Source organism: Enoplosus armatus, chromosome 5 (assembly GCF_043641665.1).
Source record: "Enoplosus armatus isolate fEnoArm2 chromosome 5, fEnoArm2.hap1, whole genome shotgun sequence".
NCBI classification, from domain to species: domain Eukaryota; kingdom Metazoa; phylum Chordata; class Actinopteri; order Centrarchiformes; family Enoplosidae; genus Enoplosus; species Enoplosus armatus.
The window spans coordinates 7,840,433-7,857,921 of NC_092184.1; the positions used below are offsets into that span (position 1 = coordinate 7,840,433).

General features: G+C 42.7%; 1 protein-coding gene across 1 annotated transcript in view; it reads right to left on the reverse strand.

Annotated features, from left to right (window-relative positions):
• The window catches only part of LOC139285679 (LHFPL tetraspan subfamily member 6 protein), a 41,345-nt gene extending 25,973 nt beyond the window's left edge, over positions 1-15,372 (reverse strand). The window contains exons 1-2 of the mRNA XM_070906295.1: positions 15,160-15,372; positions 13,828-14,343 (exon numbers count right to left, since the gene is read on the reverse strand). Of these exons, the coding sequence (XP_070762396.1) occupies positions 13,828-14,212 (385 nt within the window). The 5' untranslated portion in view covers positions 14,213-14,343; positions 15,160-15,372. The remainder of the gene's footprint in view (positions 1-13,827; positions 14,344-15,159) is intronic.
• Between the last annotated feature and the right edge of the window lie 2,117 nt (positions 15,373-17,489).

Consider the following 17,489-nt stretch of genomic DNA (forward strand, 5'->3'; position numbering starts at 1 on the left):
GGCCCTGTCACAAGCCTGGGCCTGGTGCTTGCTCGTGTCTCTGTCTCCACCCTGCACTGTCCCCACGACTCCCACTTGCCTCCTGTGTAACTGCCTGCAGGGCTTGCCAAGGGGAGAAGAGCACGCTCAAAACAACAAAGCTTAGAGCAAGGACACCACCGGGCTCCCAGCTGACGGATCTGAGCTTTGATCATGATTACAGATTGCTGTGGCTCAGGGCAGGTGTCTTCCAGACTCAGCAACACCCTGCTGAGAGCCCATCAATAAGCAGTGGGAAGGACGACTGTTTGAATACTTTGCCTCGACGACAACACACCTTTAAATCCCTATGATACCTCTGTACAAGTCTGCTTTGAATTGTTGTTTTGTTCAGTTGGCTTCTAAGAAAGAGGATGTTTGTGAAACCCCAGGGGAGCGTCTGACTAGATTTCGGAAAGGAAACTCTTTTTTTTCTATAAAGGAAATCACAAACTCTTGCCCAAAGTCTATGAGAACCACAACCCAGTTACTTCATCCCATTTAGGTATCTGGTTTTCTTATCGAACCACACAGGTTTTTACTTTGGGCTTTATTGACTAGCTGCTACAGCTCTATCACATGTTTCAGCAGTGAAAACTATTTCACAGTGACTATGCTGAAAGTAATTGTAAAACACCCGTGCCTTTTTCATTTGAAGTTTGGAATGGTGTATGTGTAGTATAAATGCGCCTTCTCAAACTGAATGTATGCCGCCAGGGGAAATCTCCACGCGCCAGTTGCCAGTGGCTGGCCGACAACCGCTCAGGAAAAAGTGCTCAGCTCCTCTCAAGTCTTTCACTGTAAGTGTCTCTGGAGGATAGAGAACAAAGCTGTGGATTGACCAGTAACCTTATATTTGCCATTTTTCTTTAGTATTTTTTGGATTGAGAACCCGAAGAAGAGGCAGAGAGTGTGAGATTCACACCAGCTCATGAAAGCTCCACACCCTTGGGAATGCAGTCCTTTAAAATAATAAGCCGTCAGATTTCCTTTGAAACCTTTGACATTTCATTTTTGACTGTTTGTCTCTACTGTTTTCCTGTCATGTTGAACCACATATTTTTAATCCTAAATTGGGTGTGAGTATAGTCATATTTCTGCTTTACAGTTATATGACGGCTGGCAGCTTTGAAGGGAAACTCCACCCTGAAACACTTCAAGAAATGGCTATTTTCAGTTCAATTTATGTGGCGTCATTTTTTATATTGCAGCAGATAACTGGCTTACAACATGTCAAGGTATATTCAGTGCAGTTGTGCTGATAGCAGAAAAGTCCTCAGTAATGTAAACAGCCTGGTCCCAGGCCAAAACATGTAAACGTAAGATCAAGAGCTCCTTTATGAACATTTTTGCATAGGACAATCACATTGACTGAAATCCATCGTAGAACAGGAAGATATACCAGTTTCTCCAACAGAGCCAACTGCAGAGCAGCCACTTGATTTTCATTAAGAGGTGCAGCTCTTGCTTTGCAGTCAGATCCAAAAGTAGGTTTAATCATTCAGGATGCATTCGCCAAGATACATAATAAAATCCTGCTCATATCCTGGAGGACATTTCCAGCGCAGATCAACAGCCAGCGAGTCCACATGCTTTTCAGCTGTTTCTCAGCTTTTTTTGACAGGCAAAATAATGGATAACTCATCTTCAACTGCATTGCCTGAGGAAGTGGAGGCTAAATGATCTCAGAGCTCCAGACACAGTGGAGGCTGTAGGGGAAGATGCTGAGATAATAATGGACATTTAGTGGCCAAAACCCAGCAGGGTATTGCAGGGTCTCTGTACACCGCACAGCTGTCTCTGCTTTTATTGACATGTTGTGCATGCAGCCTGGGTCAGTTTAACCTTGATGTCACTGCGGTTCGTGGGTGATGTGCAGTGTAACTACTGAATGACAGATGTCAAACTCGCCTACCTCTATAATGGCCACCTCTGCCACCTCACAGCAGAGAGCTGATGCAGTTACAGAGGCGAAAAAAAACAATACTGGGTAACATATCTGGGCCAGTCTACCACGAGTGACAGACATCGGTATAACATCAAATCACAATCAGATATCAGGCAGGCAATCAAAACAGTACAACCTACGCTTTGTCCACTCAGCTGTGTGACTGACAGCCTGCACCGTTTTATCAGTCGGCCTGAGTGCCTGTGACTTCTCAGCTTCTATTATCTCCCTCTTTGCACATGACGAGCCATTTGGCATCCATCATGAGTGAGGCTGAGAGCTCTCTGTTTGAAAAAAAAAAAAAAACCCACTCCGGCCAGCCACTTACTCTGTGGTTATCTTCAAATGTCAGATGGTGAAGCACATCACGGTCAGGCTGAAACATGTTGAGCAGAACAGCTTTGGAGGACTTCACTTCCTGATCCAGCAGCTCTCACAAAGATTCAGTGACGTTGGGAAAAATAACATCGACTTCTAACCTGCCATCTCTTCGTCAGAACCATTCAGCCAGCCACTGAAACTATGTTGTTATGACAAGCAATCAGCTGAATCTCCTTTTATTTGTGTAATTTCACCCTGAAATAATCACATCATGTGCGTGCCTAGTGAAAGAGCCTAATTCAATTTGAAAAGCCTCTCTGACAATTTTCTAATGAAAGCCATATCCTTGGTTTTCTTGCATTTACGGGCTCTTGCAGGAGGCAGCGGGAGGCAGGAAAGGGAGTTGCCCCGAGGGGAATGCCAACAAAGGACCAGCATTAGAGTAGCACTGTCAGGACAGTCATGTTAGCGACACATTCACTAATGATCAAGTCTTAGCCGGCAGTGCAGGAGATAAGTAGATGTGAGTGATATCAGTGGCAGTGGAGCAATACGCTTCGCCTCCCAAGGGCTTGGCTCCACATATAATCACTGTGTAATTACAAATCCTCCATTCTGCTTCACCTTAACAGGTGACATCCTTGTCTTTATGTTGTGTCTGTTAAAAGCTTCAGGTTTCCTTCCAATTTGCCCACGTAATGGTGCTTACTTACAGGTAGAGTCGGACTATAATACTGGGGTGTGGGGACTGTAATGAGGTTGTATTCATAATTGTATTTCATAAAAAAAAAATCAATACTTTTTTCATATCTTGGGTACAAGAACAGCTCAGACACTGCCAGAAAAAAAAAAATTTGATCCCACTTTGGCTTTTGAATGGATTTAGATTACTTTGTCTTGCAATGATTTATTTAAAATGAAAGCCACAACACAACGCAGACAAATGATGGTGGTCAATGTTTGCATTATCTCGGAGCTATACACTGAAGATTGGTGTTTTCATTATGTGAGTCTATAGTCCAGAGAATAACTCATATTTAATCATTTCGATTCATCCACACCATCTCCCGCTAGAGACATCAACTTGTGAGCTAGCGCAAGCAATAGCTGGAATTTGTGATTAAAAAGCCCTGGGTTCAGTCACAGTATTACTCTAAATCACTCCCAATAAAACTTTCTGTAATACTCTGGAGTAACTGTAACTAGAACCACGTCGCCATTGACAATGGGGACCCCGTGGGCCAGGAACTGGGTGCAGTTGGCTTGTCAGGCCTGGGAGAACAACACAGGGGGGCTCAGACTGGTCCAGACCCAGAATTAGTGCAGAGAGCAAAGTCATTCTGCTGGATCAAAGAGTACCTTTGTTCCCATGCTCCCTTTGGAAAGAAGCAGAACTCTCAGCTCTCGCCTTTCATTTCACTTTTCTGCAATATTTTGTTTCTGTTCAAGCAAAATGAACATGCACACGAGTCAAGCAAGAAAGAAGTGAAAACAGAAAAGAGAATATGTGACTAATGTTAGTAAAGTGCATGAAAGCAGCAGAGGAAGAGGCGGAGCGGGTATGGAGGGCAGATTGTCTTGCTATTGTTCTCTGCTCTTATAACAGGTGAGGAGAGAGATAAGGTATCACTGCTGATATCATCATCTCCACCTATCATACAGCTATTTGTGAACTGCATCTGACACAACTTGTCAAGGCAAGTTCCAATTGTCCCTGTGTGGCATTTATTAACAGCTCCCGAACCTCAGACAGCTCCGTACAGCTCTTCCACCAAGCTGTTTTTCACAACAATCCTATATATGGCCATCAGCTCTTGCTGATCTCCATAAACACATACAAATATGGGTAGAGCACGTCTTCTGTCCTGTTTATAGCCTCCTCTCTGAGATGAAGCTCACTTTGTGCATTCCAGAGACCTTGTGTTATGCTTCCACAGGGCTGCATTTTGGAAGGAGTGGCTCAAAATACATCCAGCCACTCAGTCTTATGGTGAACTGAATGGGCGTCCCATCTCCGGGCCTCTTATTCCAGAGAACTTTCACAACCTTTGTCTGCTGGCTAGATTGGGTAAATGCCTGACTTCAAGCTCTTTCCTGCCAGGTTTTGTTTATGTCTTGCTGTTGATTTTTTTTCTCTTTCGGGTTCACAGGAAGGCCAGTCAACAAGGTGCTGTTTAACTGTTGAGGCTTGATCTGCTCATGGAGGGTAAAAATAGACTTTGGGAGCTGAACCGACTATCAGCAGAATGGCGGTGTGTTGTTTCTTGAATCTAAAGGCAACTTGTAGCTTAACTTGTTTATCTTAAGCAACAGAACACTGACCGCTAGGATTTATCCAAATGTTGACCCTCCCTCCTCCCCCTCTCTCTCTCCTTTGGGTCTGCACCCCCTGCTGCTGTGGATACCAGATCCCATAATGGGAGAGCCCACCCAACTGCTGCTGACCAGCTGGAATGAGAGTCTGGGAAGCAAAGCAAAACTGGAGTCACACTGTGTCGCCTTCCACCCAAACACTAAACCCTCCCCAGTCTCCACAAGTACAGCCATGGGCCTCAAAATGGAGATTATTGTTCAGCTTGTGTCAGCCTTATAAAAACTGAGGCATGCACACATTTTTTCCTGAGACATAATTTCATGCGGCACAATTACAGGGTTGTCATTTTATGATAATGACAGGAGTGACATTTTGCTTATTACTGTGCCAAGGTGCCTTTGATGGTGTGTTTCAGCGAGGCTTCAAAAAAGCCCACAATGCACATTCCACTCCTTCAAATGAAGTCTTATTTGTATTGATCACTAAACACACAAACACTCATTCTCTCAAGGGGTCTTGCCGCCTCTAATTTATATAAGCTGAATTCATGACGGAAAAATCCTTGACTCTGTTAGCATTCCCAATCACAAGCTAAATATAGATTTTAGCCCACTGCTGCTGTAAAGACAACAAAAGGAAAGCTGTGAAATGTATTAAATTCAAACACTTTCTCTTGTGCAATACATGCAAGCGAACTCATTAAAAGCCTCTCAAATTAAACTTGTAGTGGTGCTGGGGATGGGGGAAGGGGGCAACAGAATATATTTACCCTAAATTCCCAGCATTACTTAGGGCAGACAGTAAAGGCAGGCAATAGCCTCAGCACCCGGGACATTAACACACTCAGCCAAATTAAACTACAGGCGCTCTCAAAAACACACAGAGATACAAGAGGCGACAACTTCACACTTTACAAGAGCACGTGTCCCTTTCACACATGCAACTACTGTCACCAAGTCATTAACAGACCGCGGGCCACTCGTGATTGACAAATGCATGTGCACAGGTGACCCCCGCCCCCCCTCTGAACTGATCCTCAGCTGCCTTTTACGCCACCTTCACCTGTCCCCACTGTCCTGCAGCACGGCCCCGTTTGTTTGAGTGACCCACTGAGGGACAGAGCCTCTCTCCCGGAGCTGCACACTGACCCTGATCTAATTCTCCCAGAGACAGAGGCGACTCTTTTCCACACATTACCTAGCATGAGAGCTCCGGCCTCTTCATGCAGCTCTTCAAGTTATTCCTGGTCTTTCAGGGATAAGATGCAGGAGACACTCGGATACACTGAGTCAAATTAAATAAGACATCTACGAGTCAAAGGGCGAAAAGGAGAAAAATTACTCATTCTTGAGTGGGTGTTTGCATTGCCTCTTTGGGATATGGAAGTTTACAATATAATGTACCTATGGTTTGAGGGTAAAGAAACTAAAGCCAGGCAATTACTGTGGACTCCTTTACCGAAAATAGACTCCTCTCCCAGCTTCTATTCTGCCGTTTTATTTGCAGATCTGTCTCCATACATCCAGCCCATATTCTATTTCCTCGCTCGCCTGCTATTTGACCTACGAGAAGGCAGCACAAAAGGAGTATTGACCCCACATTCCCCCCTCACTAGGAAGAACAGGGTATAATTAACTGTAGTGTTAAAAGCACGGTGCCTCTGAGACTGTAAAACAGGGCATGAATACTGAGCAAACTACTTTATCCCACAGGGCTCAGACCCAATCCATCCAATCCATACTTATTCATTTATTCAGCAGACTCTTGGCCTCTGACTCCCTCAGAGATGTCTAATGGGTCAAATGTGGGCTTTCCATCTTCTTCATCCCTAATTAGACATAACATTTGGTGAAGTTCAGAAAAAAACATATATTTTTTTTCTTTCCCTTTCTTTCCCTCTCTTTGTGTTTCTGTTCACACAGTAGGGTTTATCTGCCACAGAAACAAGGACTTAGATGGCTCCAACCGCAAGAAAGGAGTTTATTCTTGTATCCCTACCTGTGACTAAAGTATTGCTCACTGTAAGTACAGGATAGGGCAGTGACATCAAACATGCCCTCCACAATGTGTGTCACCGGTGATACAGAGAAGCGGAGCCTCCGCCATCTGTTAAGCATCTGTCTGAGCGGTGATTCATGCAATCACACATATTCGCTGTTTTAGGTGTCAGCGGCAAAGACGTGATATGTGTTAACAATTACTTTTCTGTCTGCTTCGTCCTTTCTGTTAAAGCAGAGGGGAACTCATTAGAACAACTCAGAAATCATCTCAGAAAACAAACTCTTCACAAAGAAATTAATTAGGTTCCTGTGTTCTCGGTCTACTAATGATTATTTTCAACATTTATGACCAAATACCAGCAAAACTAATGACATTTCCATCAGCCTAGCAAATGATATGCATATATATATACATGCTAACACACTAAACTAAACTAAAATGGCGAACATGGTTGACATTATACCTGCTAAACATTGGCATCTTAGCATTGTGATCATGTTAGCATGCTGAGGTTAGCATTTGGCTCAAAGCATCGAAGTTGCTCAGAACAGCCTCAGAGAGCCACAGGCATGGCTGACTCTTAGTCTTGTTGGTTAATCGAATCGGCGTATTGATTCCAGCTCGAGACCTTTGTTGCATGTCATACCTCTCTCATGTCTACCTCTTCACCTGTCACTATCAAGAAATTATCTTAAAAATGAAAATGGTTTTAAAAAATGTTCATCCTGGTTTCCCAGAGGCCACTGTCAAATTACTTGTTTGGTCTAACCAATAGCCCAAAAAATAATACAAAAACTGAGAATCCACACATTTGGCCAGCGTTTGACATTTTTGCTCGGTATATAACTTACAAACGAACAATTAGCACTACCAAATGTATATCCCAAATTCATAATTCCCCACTGTCAGGCTCCCTTGCTCTCTGTTTTCACAGCTGCATTAATGCCAGACACAAATGTAGACACGTTTTCTGGAACAGTTCTGTTCCGAGTGACAAAAACAACCCGATATGCAGCACGCCTGCTACTATGGCAGTGAAAACAATGACTTAACAGAGGAACAGACTGAAATAACCCTTCTGTCTGTCCTTTGGTTCCCCAGACTTCCTGTTTGACAAAACTAAATCCCTGTTGATGCTGGGCTTTCCGCCCTGTTTCTCTCTGTTTCTGTCTCGCTCTTTTTTTTCATTCGTTCTCTCTTTCTGGCTGAGCCCAGGTCCACTCTTCGGGTCACTGGGTACTGGCCCAATCTATTTTTTTTTTCTGCTTGCAGACAGCAATGTGCACAGCCACTGCGAGGAGGAGGAGGAGGAGAGTGAGGGAAGGCGATGGAGAAGGAGAACGGAAGGACACAGACGGGTGGACAGAAAGCAGAATTAGGGGAAAGGTGAAACAAGCCTGAAATAGGGAGTTAAAGACTGAGAGCACTGGAAATGATACTGTAGTAACCTGAAAGGTTAGAAAACGGGGGCAGAAAAAGATGTGTGAGTTCATCCTGAGAAAGAGTGAAGGGTGAAGGAGAAAGATACCAGAGTGGTGGAGAAAACAGACTGCCTATGGTGCACAGGTTACGTTTCGCTGCTCTCTTACTTCAAACGCTCCTGTGGTGATGTTGGTGGGGGTTTGAGGGAAGTGTATGCAGAGGAAAAATAGCTGTCGGACTGAATGAGCGCATTATTGTGTTGCAAGAGTGGTCTGCACTTTAGGTGATCAATCAACCCAGAGGAAGAGACGTCCACTTTATAACCATCAGTGGCCGGAAATGTAAGCAATGAAGAGCAAGATAGCATTCTAAAAACCATTACACAAAGTCTTGTCCTTAGTGAAAAGGCCTGGCTTTCTGCTCTCAAACATATGGGCCGGTACTATCTCATTAGTTTTATGCAATGCCTACATGGCAGATGAGACAGTGTAGTCCATCATCATCACATCAAACTGGCAGGCCTACAAGGAGGAAGGAATACAGATAGGTTTTTGGAAGTAAAAGGACAACACAAGGCGTCAGGGAATATTTACCCATCGCTTAGGAAATGTCTTGTGAACTAACACCATTAAACAATGACTGTCAAGAGACATTGTTCCAGACAGAATATTCCCCCAGAAAAATGAGCTCTTCATCCCAAAGCCTTGCTCATATGGATGCGATTTCATTTTGTTGTACCTCTTGAAAATGAGTGCTGGTGGTGAGAGGGGAGTGGAAGCACACATTCTGGGAATGGGCGGGATCCAGCTGGCAAGAACTCACAAAGCCGACACAAGGACAAAGCTCCTGGCTGTGCTGGTATGGCTCTCAAACAGGACAACACACTCCTGTGCCAAATAGCCCTTGGCAACATTATGGAAGCCACAAAGGCAGCCCATCTGTAATTTATTTACATGTCTTTAAATTTATCACTGGTGCTCTTGCCCTTGACATACACTTTGAGCTACAGAGGTAGTGCAGACAGATGTGCTGAATTTAATTTCATCTGACCTGAGCAACACATGACCAGCATATTACATGTTGTGTGTCACCTCTGGCGGAACAATAGAGCTACTCAAGAAAGTGATACACTTAAAACTGAGGCAAACTTAACTGAAATAGACCCAGAGTTAAACGTACTTCATGTGTATCCTCTCTGCTGCTTCATATTGTTCATTTACTGACATCCCACACCAGTGTGGGCAAACGAGATGCTGGCACAGGGGTGTAAACAGAGCCAATCAACCAGAAAACAAAATGGAGAAGCTTTCCCAGAAGGCAACACAGCCAATTATTTGATAGTTCGGATCAACTGCAGCTTCAGCGGAGGCTGGTGTGGGAAGTATTCAACCAGCGCGGCCAACAAGCCTGTGCACAATGCGGAGGCTAGACACAGTGCGTCGCATTGTTTCCCCCACAAACATATCCTTTTGTTCAGACAAACCAGACGAATACGGTTTCATCTACTCTTATTGAATTCTGTTTCTACTTTCACTGTCTTTGAAGTTTTAGTCATTTCTTCAATTCTGCTTTGAAGAAATAAAAAAATCCAAACCAAAAGCTTTGCAACTGGTCAAAAGATAAATGTATGTCAAATAAATGACAAGTTTGTCATCTCACTCTGAAAGACCTCACATGGGAGCATCAGAAGGCGGTAATGCATTTGAAAACCCACATTTTTCTGATCTCATTTCATCAAAAGGACTGTCAGAACCCAGGGGTAATATTTAATGTAATAGACATTAAATGTCTCTAATCAATAATAAATGCTTTTAGCCCATCCTGCAGTGATGGCATTGAATATTCCTCCCAAAACTGTAAAGCGTTCTCAGTACGTCTCCCAACAATGACAGACAAAATTAGACTATACATTCCCTGCTGACCACTACCTTCCCTTATGGCAGTGAAATATGCTGCGTTGAGCTGTTTCAAACTTTTCTTTTTTTCTTCACATCCCTTGGGGAGACCACACCTCACAGGTCCGCAGCAGCTCACATGAAGTCCTCTGCTTGCACCCTACATACTGTCCCAACAAAATCCATAAAAAAGGCCTGTATAGTATAGTATAATATAGCCCATCATGCATCATATTGTTTGTCTTGTTAATTTGCCTTCAGGTTCAAGGACGCAGCAGTTCAACACCTCAATAAAATATTGCCTATACCTTCCAGCCTTAAGCAGCTATACCTCCTGACATTTTTATCAAGAGTTAAAATGATTTCAATCCAGCTGGCATTCTCCGTGGGTCAAGGCAATACTTTTGAGAGATTTCAGGCATGTTTTGGAAGAATGCTTTATCACTGCCTCTCCTAATGTGAATAGTGATGTTGTTTGGGCTTCAAATGCTGCAAATCAACCTTTGGGACATTTGTATTTTGGATCATAGCAGTTTTATTTGATTGATTGTCTGGAAAGGGCAACAGGGTATAGTTCTCGGTGGCATTATCAGGGTCTACATTTGCAATTCGCAAAAATGTTACTAAATGGACATCACCAAAGGGAGCTGGCAAAAAAATGAAATACTTTGACCTCCTCAAAAAAATATAAAAAAATAAGAACATCGGACAGTGCACAATCTAGCCTTTTTAACTTGCCTCTGTCTCTAGTACTGCTTTTCCTAACCACGCTCTTTTTTTGTTATCATTGTCTCAGCACAGGAGTTACTCTAACTGCTGTTCTGGTCTTCTTTCTTAAACTCCAACTGCACCACTGTCACTTGAGAAAGTCCCATTATAAGTTTGTTTCTGTAGGATATCGAAAACATTCCCAAACTGTCCCACAAGCAGATCAGGCATTTCACTTTTAAACGGCCCAACCAATCAGAAATATTATAAAGTGAAAGGAGTATCTCACTATGAAAAAATGCCATTAGAAACTGACTTGGTGAAGCCCCAGGCTCCCATCACTATCCATAATATTTAATTGGTGATGGAGTAGACCAGTCATCCAATCTTGGGGCCTGTCAAACTGTCAGTCATCATGAGCCAATCAAACAGCAAAATGTCAAAACAAAACTACCTGTCAGGTGCAGAGAGGAGAGAGATAAAATAAAAGGGGACACACAAACATAAATTAAAGGCAGGTTATTTTGCCAAGGGGAAATAAAAAGTATGTAAAAAGGTACATAAAGGTTTCATATCATGGCTGTTGAAAACAAAGGTTAAATAGCTTTCTTCCCGCTGTGCACAGATCTGCTTGGGGCACCCAAAAGACAAGGAGCGGCTCGGTAGGGGGGAATCAAAATCCCTAACAACCAAATCCATGTCAAGAATGTTTTAATGTCTGAACCTCCCATCTGTGCCACAGTCCTTTGGAGACTGCACTGCTGCATAACTAAGACAAGAAACTACAGCAAAGGCAGTTGTTTAGTGTAAGCAGCCCAGAGCTCTCAGGCCTGTGATTTATGAGCCAGAACCCGTCTCATAGTCTCATACTCGGACTCTAACTCTCTGGCCTGTGGAGGGAATCTGGGCCTTTGCCATTAGCAATTAACCAGCACTAGAGAAACTTGCCTATAGTGGACTGGGAGAAAACAGCATTACAAGACGTAAACAACAACACCAGCAACAGTAATAGCTATTGTTAAAAGTTATCCTTTCAGACGGGGCTGCAGCTAATGAGATAAAGCACTGATAAATGCTTTCAGCGCTAATCTATTTCTTGGGATTGAGATAATTTACCGGGAGATATAAAGTGGATGTTTTACTTGTGGCAGCCCAGAGGCCCTGGCCTCTCTGGTAAGACACTCTTCATTAGTGGCCTACAATAGGAGCAGAGGAAACACACCGGCATCAGACGGTGAACCATGAGGCTCCTTTGCATCTGGTGGATTCGCACACGTTGCTTCACCAAATGTTCGCCTCATTTACTCCCTCTCCCTGCTCCTGCTAATCGCTGAGATTTGATCATATCTCACGGCACACATTTCAGTTTTCCCCCTGTGGATCTTTATTTCTCAGCGAGGTCCTCGGTTAATAAGAAGAATGTTTCAATCATCAGGTATTTTTTCTTCTCTGTCCCAACGTACCCTGCCTGCCACGACATTTCCGCCCTCTTTGTAAGTGATAGAAGACAATACATGGAGCAGCCCACTGAGCTTCACAATTGTGTCACTTCCAATTAGCCCTTCTGAGACATCTCTGCCCTTTGGCTCACCAGCATTCAAGTTAAAAAGAACTGAGCGGCGCCCCTTGTATTGTACCCCGCCTTCCTTTGCTCTCCCTCCATCTAAATTCATGCGTGTCTGGATTTGTGAGTCTGCGAAAGAGAGAAATCGTAAGAAAGACAGGCAGAGATTTTTTAATCCCATAACCAAAAATAGCAGCTAGCTGTAATACTGCATGTTCGGGGTTGCTGTGAGCTTAAAAGGAGCCCTCCTTACATAAAAGTGCACATTTCCGAACAAACCAGCCAGCCTTCACCTTAATCATCCTCCATATTATACATCATTAATACTGATGTTCCTAAGTAGCTAAGCCTTTTAGAACTAGGACATGGCACGTTGTGGTGGTCCTCTGTAGATTTATCCCTCTGAAAAACCTGGCAGCTCTGTCAGATCTGCCTGCAACCTGCTTTTCTGTCACATCACTTTTTTAAGCCAAACTGAAGTGATGGGGATTGTAAATAGCAGAGTGGTGAGCCACAGTATGCGAGCAATAGTTTTTGAGTTAATGAGAGGGCTGGAGTGCCGCAGCTTCTTAAACTAGGGCAGAGAAACTTGCAGCTTCAATGGAAGCCTTCCCTCAGACCTCACGTCCCGGCAGAACACATGTGCAAAACCAACTGTACACATAAACAAAGCTGGTGCCGTGCGGAGCCGTGTCCACTTACTGTAATCAGACAAACAAACAAAAAGACATTACCATGGCCAGAGCTGCAGCGCGGACAGGACGATATTTTTGCAAAGAGAAAGGGCGTGGGTTTCTTTTCAACTTTAAGGGGCACATTCTGGATCAAACCCAGAGCAGAAAATCACATATTTTGGGCATGCTTGTAGCCCAAATAGCTAGCTCAATTTTCCATCAGTCAAACTATTTACAAAAGATATGAACAGATGCCAAAAGTCGATATTACGAAACTCAGCTCTGTTCTTTCTGAGAAGTTTTTTCTTCATTAAATTATATGTTCCACCTTATTTACAACATGTGAGCCCAATCCAAGCTTTTTTAAATGAGACCAAAGCCTTAAATAACCAAAAGCCAGTTCAATTTGTAAATGTGTTACTTTTTGAAACAAAAATTCACTCAATCAAATACAGCAATGCGCAGAATTGTGTGTGTTGTTTTTAGACAGTCATGAGCTGAGAAATGCAAACCGACCCAAAGTCATTGACCGAGTCCCATGACCAACGTCTCACTGAGAGACTATATTCCTTCTGGAGTCGAGTATCTGAGGGAACAACTGCTTTTGGCCAGAGGTGAAATTTTCATGGTTATCAAGATTTCTATGCCTCCTTGTTTCCTCACCAATGTGATTTTGTTTCATGGGAACACTTCTGTCGAAGAGTTCAAACCAAACTTGATGAGTTAATTACAACCATTAAAATCCTAGGAGTTATAGAGAATCTGTAGTCTTCTTGTAGTCTTTCAGCGCAAAGAAAACCAAACCACAGTTCAAAACGTGAACATCTCATAATTGTAATCAGAGCCTCTGCTCTGCTCACCCTCAGTCAGAACAGAACTACCCATTGCCCACATTGTGAATGTGGGGTTCATGTTGGTTGCAGGTACAAACACAAACAAAACATCACAGAAACGTAACTCACCACCAACAAACTGGATGCCACCTGCCACTCGGCCAATTGTGCGTGAGATGAGGTCGGAGATGCAGCAGCCCATGAGAGCTGTGAGTGCCACCAGCAGGAGGAGGCCGCATCCCACGCCCGTCACCACCGTGCAGATCCTCCACTCGAGACTTGGGATGCCGTGGAAGGAGGCGTAGCGCCCACACTGCTCCAGCATCACCGTGGCCTGCCTCTCCTCGTCCCTCACCGGGTAGGAGCAGCGCCGAAAGGTGCCAAAGGACACGGGCTTGTCCATCTGTGTCCCCAGCAGCCAGTAGGGCATGAAGAAGCCAACGCAGGAGGCAGCAGCACACAGCAGGGACAGCAGGGCCCAGATAACACCCGTACATGTCAGACTAGACGCCATGGTAAACAGTCTGCGAATGGTTCACAGTCACTGAACTAACAGCGGTTAGATGAGCAGTCACTGTGTTGTGGGAAGCCTTGCAGTGAGCATTTAACACTAGCAGTCTTCACCTTCTCAGTGACTCCAGGTCCCTGTCAGGAGGGAGAGAAGCATCCAGACTGAGCACTCACAGAGAAATCATCTGTGGGAACAAGTTGCTGGCTTGTGGAATAAAAAAAAAATCACAGCTTGATAAGTAGAAAACCAGAAACCTGTTCCCCAGTCATTATAAGTGCAGCTACAATCACAGATGTGAACAGATCCAAGTCAGAGAGTATAACTCATTAGTTATTTAGGTTTTGTAAAGTACTTTAAGACTTTTCCTAAATGATGAAGAACGCAGACATAGTTATTCAGTATAGATTCAGTACAGTTGTTATTTGATTCTTATGCCAATAAATAATCAATTCAAGTTTGATAAGCTGAGGGCAACGATTATTCTCCATCTTACTTGTTTCTTATTATCATGTGTGTTAAGAAATAATAACACAACTAGTAACATGTATAACAACTAGTCTATCTCAACGGGTAGCCTATCATTGGAACAAGTGGTTAATACTTATAGAGACAGTGCATTTAGTTTCATTTTGAAAACAATGTTGACTCAGCAACAGCACTCTGATAATAAACTTTACAGTGATTATACACACATCACAGTAAAATGATACAGCCTGTGGCGTGTTATGGGACTGTAATACCATATGAAATACCCAGTAAGTACCACAAAACCAATGGAAACTGGACATTTACTTCAGGAAGCACAGTATTTAAGTCACTACAGGAAAATAGTGATTTTTTTCGTTAGGGGTGACCACACGGAACACGCAGCGTTATCGCAGTGCTCACACTGTCGGAATGTGAATAATGAAAACAAGGCAAAGAAAAGGGAAAAGAAGAAGAAAGCTTACATGTTGGGAGCCCTCCGGAATAAGGTGCGCTCGCTGTACACGGAGAGGTTATTTCCATCTGCTGACTCCAGCTGTGTTGTGTCTCAAGGCAAACTTTTCTTCAGTCGAGGAAAAGAGAGAAGAAATGCGTTCGACCCAAGAATGCAGATCTAAAAAAGTGACCGCAGAATCCGTTCACAAATCACTTCCTCCTCATCAATATATTTAACCGAGGCAAAGATCAACTATTCACTCCTGTGCGGTGCAGCAACGTGCGGCTGACTGACTGGACTCCAGTTTCACATTCCTGCCGAGAGAGAGAGAGAGAGAGAGAGAGAGAGAGAGAGGGAGAGAGGGAGAGAGAGAGAGAGAGAGCGAGAGAGAGAGAGAGAGAGAGAGAGAGAGAGAGCGAGCGAGAGGGAGGTGGGGAGGGGAGGGGAGGGGAGGAGGCGAGTCCATGAAACACTCTCGGGAGGTGACCATCAATCACACAAATCCCCACCCAGGGGCTGGACTCACCGCTACTATCATTCCCGACACGCTTCTGATACGTTCAGGGACGCCTCGTAAACTGCTAAAGTTGACTTGGAAATAACAATCCTGAAGCCAGTAGTTGTTGAGTAGTTGTTGCGATGAAAGTTAGGAAAGTGAGAGGACTTAAGAGATGAAAGTATTTTTGTGGTATAGTATTAGCATATGGTTAATGTTAACATTAGTACATCTTTTACTTACAAGCCATAAAGTTGACTCAAGTTCACAATGATGAGGTGAAAGGTGAAGGCTTTGAAATACAGCAGGGACTTTTAGAGATCAGATCAGAGAGCATATCAATGAGCTTACTTGATTGACTCAAAAGGTTCCTTGAGTGAAGATTTTTGTTATTGTTGTACTTCAGCATTCTCATATGAATATGGATATTTATTTTTGGGTTAATTTGTTTAATGTAATGTAATTATCATTGATTTTTTTATATATATGTTTTGTCTGCCTTGGTATTTAATATCTTGAGACAGTGTTGAAAATAAGTTCTGGCATTAACTTGTTACCTTTTTTAGTCAATATGTTCTGTAGATCAATGAATAAAACTAGTTAGTAATTAGTTGATTTTAAAGCAGCACAATCAGATATTTCATTGGTCTAAAACAGCCAGATATGTTAACATGTATATTGTACTTGTCTGTGTGAAACCATGTGCCTTTTTTAGGTTTATGACACTACCTTTTAACATAGAGACACTGTTTTATATATAAAAATAGTGTCTCCTGAGCTGAATTTACAAGAGCAATATCGTCTTCAGAATCAGAAATACTTTATTGATCCCTGGGGGGGAAATTAGACAAGTTACAGAAAAGGCACCAAAAATAATGTAATCTAACTCTGATATCAGACACCATGTAATTAAAGAGCTCACAAAATGAGAGAAAACCATGACTATACAATACTTAAGTAAATGGTTTAATGTACTTTACACCAGGGTTGTAGCAATTGTATCAGTTGTTTATTATTAATGTGTTACAGTGTGACTGATGTAAATATAGTTTTCCCATTTATAAACTGATATTGAGTGATCCAAAAAACAAAAAAGTATATCTGTGGTTTATTCGTCATAGACTCAAGTTGGGTTCAACTTGAGGGTTGGATCTAATATAATTTATTTTATGTCAGTTTTCTCATCTGTGCAGATAGAAAATCACTTCACTAACCTCAAGGTCAACCCACCCCTTTGAGTATTCCTACTAAGCTAATTGCATAGAAGCAAAGTATCCATAAACACTGTTGGTTGGTTTTTCCAATTATTGTGCAGAAACAGATAATTTAACTATTCAAAATTTGGATGGTAAAAACAAACGAATTTACCAATTCTACTGGTAAGAATGGTGAGTGATATTAAGTAACAAAGTGTTCATGTTCATGTAGCAATGATTTCATTTTCAAGATATATTTAAATTAATGCTGGATTAATTTCTGGTTGGAATATTTCCAGCAGCACTTGAATGCAGCAGTGCTCTCTTCTCTGTCACTCAGTGTTAAATATTTTCCTGTGTGTGTGTGAATATAGTGAGTTAGTCAACCTCTCCTGGATATGCTTTAATTTGGAGATATGTTTGAATTATGGTTTCCCTCTTGTCTATCTTAAAGCATATGATTTGGAAACTCATTATCTCATTAGAGGGCATGTGTTATTCAGTTATTGGAATAACACAATGACACCTTTTCTTGAAGGAGTGAGGAGCCTAAAGACAAGTAAATATTATATTTGTGTGATATAATTATTATCATCGTCATCATCTTCCCTTTAACAAACAGCAACTTATTTCAACAAAAATAAATAACTGCGTAGCGGAACGTTG